At 41.7% G+C, this 5,193-nt stretch overlaps 1 protein-coding gene across 1 annotated transcript in view; it reads right to left on the minus strand.

The window, feature by feature from the left end:
- The window catches only part of LOC107733035 (E3 SUMO-protein ligase RanBP2-like), a 39,268-nt gene extending 37,317 nt beyond the window's left edge, over positions 1 to 1,951 (minus strand). The window contains exon 1 of the mRNA XM_016544543.1: positions 1,754 to 1,951. Within this exon, the coding sequence (XP_016400029.1) occupies positions 1,754 to 1,825 (72 nt within the window). The 5' untranslated portion in view covers positions 1,826 to 1,951. The remainder of the gene's footprint in view (positions 1 to 1,753) is intronic.
- Positions 1,952 to 5,193: the final 3,242 nt, after the last annotated feature.

Consider the following 5,193-nt stretch of genomic DNA (forward strand, 5'->3'; position numbering starts at 1 on the left):
CTGTTATCTTTGGTATCTGAGAACAGATTTATTCTCACATGTTCTTAATATAATTTCTAAATTCTTCATTGAATTATGTGATCTGAAGTGTCCGTTTTCTTCCACGTGCGCGAGTGTTATGAGTCAGAGCGCGTTAACTCTCTAGAACTTCCGTGTTTAAAAAAACGAGTGAAACATTTTTCTACACATGAAATATGAAAGCAAATAGATATATGATTATGTCGGCGATTCACCTTACTTTGTCGCATCGCGCTCAGTGTGAAACGGCCTTAACACTCACACAATAACACTCACACTATAACACACACTCACACTATAACATTCACACACACACTCACACTATAACATTCACACACACACACACACACTCACACACACTATAACACACACTCACACTATAACATTCACACACACACTCACACTATAACATTCACACACACACACACTGGAGTAATCTAAAATGTCTCTGATCATAAAAATGTTATCATAAATTGTTCTTTCTGGAATGCACTGTAAAGAAGAGAAGAAGAAAGTAAGAAAAATAGTGGACTGAAAAAAAACAAAACAAAACAAAAAACATAAAATACATTTGATTTGGCAGTTAACCACTGATCTTATTTAGTCAAATGTCTGATAACAGCAGGGTAAGAATGAAAGTGAGAACTTTAGATAGCAGAGAGAGAGAGAGAGAGAGAGAGAGAGAGAGAGGGATGGCTGAGACAGGGTGAGTGAGTGGATGCTCTAATTTGGAAAAACTGTTTAATCTGCCTCCAAGTCACACTATAACACTCACACACACTATAACACTCACACACACACACACACACTATAACACACACACACACACTATAACACTCACACACACACTATAACACTCACACACTATAACACTCACACACACACACACACTATAACACACACACCCTATAAAACACACACACACCCTATAACACACTCACACTATAACACACTCACACTATAACACACTCACCCTATAACACTCACACTATAACACTCACACTCTAACACACACCCTATAACACTCACACTATAACTAACTCACACTATAACACACACCCTATAACACTCACACTATAACACACTCACACTATAACACACACCCTATAACACTCACACTATAACACACTCACACTATAACACACACCCTATAACACACACACACACACACACACACACACACAATGAAGCAGTCTATCAAAACCGGTCACTGTCCATTCATCTGAGCAGCGGTGCATGATGGGAACCTAACCTCACCCTCAAAAACAATCTTCAGCGAAATCCAACACTATGAATCATTAACATTTCAGGCTGTGCAAATAACATACCGGTGCAGAACAAAACCAGCATCTGAAGAGTGAGGCGCCTACTTTCTGAGATGTGCTCGTTATGAAAGTTCAAGCGAGTCCCGAGCTTACTGTGTAACGATAGCAGTCTTCAGTAACGACAACAGCTTACTGTGTAACGATAGCAGTCTTCAGTAACGACAACAGCTTACTGTGTAACGATAGCAGTCTTCAGTAACGACAACAGCCGCACAGATCTGCAGCTGTGAACAGCTCTGGAGTTACAGACAGACACGGTGTGTTCTGTACTTCCGCGAGCTCTCGGCAGTATTTAATTACTCTTGTGAATGATGAGCGAAGTTCAGAGGTCAGTTCGGCCGTGCTTCAGCGAATGTTGTAATGTTTTAGTGACAGGAGGCGAGACATTAGGCCTGTCGTGCTGCTCTTACCGCTTTCTGCGAGGGAGAGGCGCTCTGAACCGTAGAAATATAGCGCTCCACGTCCGCTTTCGTCCGCCTCATGGCTGCTGTGACCAAGTCTTCTGTGGCTGTTTTAAAAGTTTATCATTGAAACGAGGAGCAATGGCTCCAGTCCTCTCTGTTCAGGCGCGAAACACGCAATGGCGCTCTTCTTCTTCTTCTTCTTCTCCTTCTTCTGCTGCTGCGGTGTAAGAGCGCGTCTCCGCCGCCTGCTGGCCTGGAGCGCCGTGTTTTTCTCTGAGAGAGAGAGAGAGAGCGAGATTCACACATTAACTCAATTCTTTTAATTAGATTTGTTGCTTTTACATCCATATTGTCGCGTTTTCACACTGTGTCAGTTAAATATGGTCAAATCTATACTGTGTAGCACAGAGTGCGTGGTGGACGGAGGACACGAATCAAGGATCGACACCAAGGTTTGCAGAATGGACGGAGAAACGAACCTTTCCGAAGCTTGGAATCACATGACTCAGTGTTCGAAGCGCTCGAGACAGCACGCGCTGGGGACGCCTGCTGGTCAAACTGTGTAAGTGCAACAATAACTCAGCTGACTGTATGGCCAAAACATGCGTAAAACCTTTTTACAAAAACATTTAAAACCCATTGCAACTGTTTTACTTAAAGTATAACACATTAAATGCAATTACAATAATAAAATACCATTAATATCTGTATAATATGTTTTAAAATTATTATTATAATTTGCAGGGCTTTTGTCTGTTTTATAGAGAGCTTGTCTAAACAGGCCAACACCGTTAACAACTACTCATCCATGTAAGAAGAAGAAGAAGAAGAAGAAGAAGAAGAAGAAGAAGAAGAAGGAGAAGGAGACTGGTTTGGCGCAGATCACGAGTGTATTCAGACTCAAGCACTAAGAATTTGCTGTGGTGCTTTTAAGACTAGAAGAAGATCACGAGTGGGACGCTGTGTGGAGAGCACTCCCTCCCTCCCTGCTTACTGCGTCACAACACGCACGCCCTGTAGTTCCGTGGCATCACTTCCGCGTGACTGGCGCTCCGCTTCCTGTGTTCTCGACGCGGACTGCAGCTCTGCGGTCATACAGTCATGAAGGCGCCTCGCTGCTTCGGAGTGTGTCTCGTGCTTCTGGCTGGAGTGTCCGCGGGTGAGTTACTGCTGGATGTGTGTGAATGATCCGCCTGACAGCCGCCTCTGCTTACACCGGCTTTACTGCTTCATCTGTGCTAGTGTTGTGCTGCGTCCCAGACAGCTGGCGCTCCTTCAGCAGGTTTAAACTAGTTACTAGTTAAGCTAGTAAACCGCGTGTGCTGTATCCAGCTGCTGGCTGTAGATTGTGAGGGGCACTTCCGGTTTGGGGGATTTCCACTCAGACCAGTAAACAAACATGTCAGTGGCTCGTTCAGAGGCCAGCCGTGCTGTGACTGCTTGCTTTCTCTTTTGCTTTGTGTTCCGCTGAAACAGAAGAGCTTCAGGGTTGTGTTCACAGTGTTGTTGTCCTCTGGTGCTGTCAGCAGTGTGTTCTCTTCAGTAACCCCAAAGACGAGTATTATCCCAGATCAAAAACACCAAGTTTATATAGATGGGAGTCGAAATGTCAATCGAAACATTATCAAAGCACAAATATCGAGGAAGGACTTGTTTTCTCTGTTTATTACAGTGTATCTGCAGAATTTATACAAATCTATGTAAGGCTTTTTATGACCCTTTCTATGTGGAGATATTTTTGCTGCATAATTCCAAACAAATGGATTATGATCCACAAATACATGTTAAAGAGATGAACATGAATTAAAGGTATTGACTAGGGCTGTAACGATATATCGCAATAGAACAGTGTCCGTTTTCACCAAGGGCCAAATTCTGCCAACCATACAAAGCCAAGGGCCACGACCACAATGTTTGCTCTGCTGCTGCTGCTGCTGCTGTTGTTGTTGTTGTTGTTGTTTATAGTCCCAGTATATGTGTTCCTGCTATTGTTGCTGCTGCTGCTGTTGCTGCTACGGTTGTTGTTGTTGCTGCTGCTATTGTTGTTGTTGTTCCTGCTGCTCTTGTCATTGTTGTTGCTGTTGCTGGTGTTGTTGTTGTTGTTGTTGCTGCTGCTGCTTTCATTATTCTTGCAAAGAGTTAATATTTCCCTTGAATTAATTACATTTTACAAGTTAAACATTGCACTACATTTTATAAAATTTTTATATTTATAGATTTTTTTTTTTACATTTTTTAAATATTTATTTAATTTATTTAGTCATTTTTTTAAAAATGGCGTCGAAACAGTTTTCACTCAGAAATTGCTAGTAAATTTCACAAAGAATTACAAAGTAACACAATGAATTATACAGGATGTGAAATTTTGAAGTATTCAAACTTAAATAGTATTTTTGTTGTTGTTGTTGTTGTTGTGGTTGTTGTTGTTGTTGTTGATAGTCCCAGTATATGCAGCAAAACATCGTGGCGTTCTGCTGATATCTCCTCCAGCAAGGCTCAGAATGAAAGGCGATGTTCAGACCAGAACTCACGCGAGTATAGTTTACCAGCCTCATCACAGTATCCATTGTCTCTCTCATTTTTCCAGACAGTTTGGCACACAGCACCGGTTTATGAGCTATGCAGTGAAATGCCATGAGTGCTGGGTTGACAGCAGCTAGCTTGCTAATCACGCCTCTGTGATGTCCAGTCATTGCCGCCTATCGAGGAACCCTGCCATAGTAAATGAGAAAACTGAGCTGAAGTGCTGTTTGTGTGGTTAAAAAGTCTTGTTTGGCTTCTTTAGCTATATTTCCACCAGGATCAGTGAATGATGATGAACTCAGGATTATACACAACTTCTGATCATTCACAGATCCAGAGATGCCTGTAAGGATGCGTTAAATTCAACAAAGCGGTTTGATAAAGCATGCATTGATCTTGTGAATTTTGCTATAGCAGTATTTTTTAATCGGCCGTAAGTTTTATACGGGTATATTACACACTGATCCTTTAACAATGCATTGGTGCAAAAACACACCTTTTTGAGATGCAAGTTAGAGAAGAAAGTTTTATAGAGGCAAAAGATAACTGCACACTCGCTTCAGCACTATATATTATATATCAACCCATTTCACAGTGTCGACTGCCTCAAATACTGCCTTAAAGGCGCTGTATGTAAGTTTTTGACTCTACTAAAGCATAAAAATACCATAATATGTTTGCAGATATTTAAGAAACATGCTAAGCTAACATGCTTGTTTATCTGAAAAACAATGCTACAGTCAGTTATTCTGCTTTGAACATGTGCGTTCCGGGCCGGAATGTCAGTCTTTGTTTTGGTTTGTGAAACCCGCCCACTGCCAGTTTACCCAATTGTGTTTCGGCACCCCGGGTTGCCAGTTGGACAAACAAAGGCCTCCTGTAGCGAATCGATGCGTTTTTGTAAGAAAAATATCCATATTCAA

This window comes from Sinocyclocheilus rhinocerous, unplaced genomic scaffold (genome assembly GCF_001515625.1).
Source record: "Sinocyclocheilus rhinocerous isolate Xijiao unplaced genomic scaffold, SAMN03320098_v1.1 scaffold2475, whole genome shotgun sequence".
Taxonomy (NCBI): Eukaryota; Metazoa; Chordata; class Actinopteri; order Cypriniformes; family Cyprinidae; genus Sinocyclocheilus; species Sinocyclocheilus rhinocerous.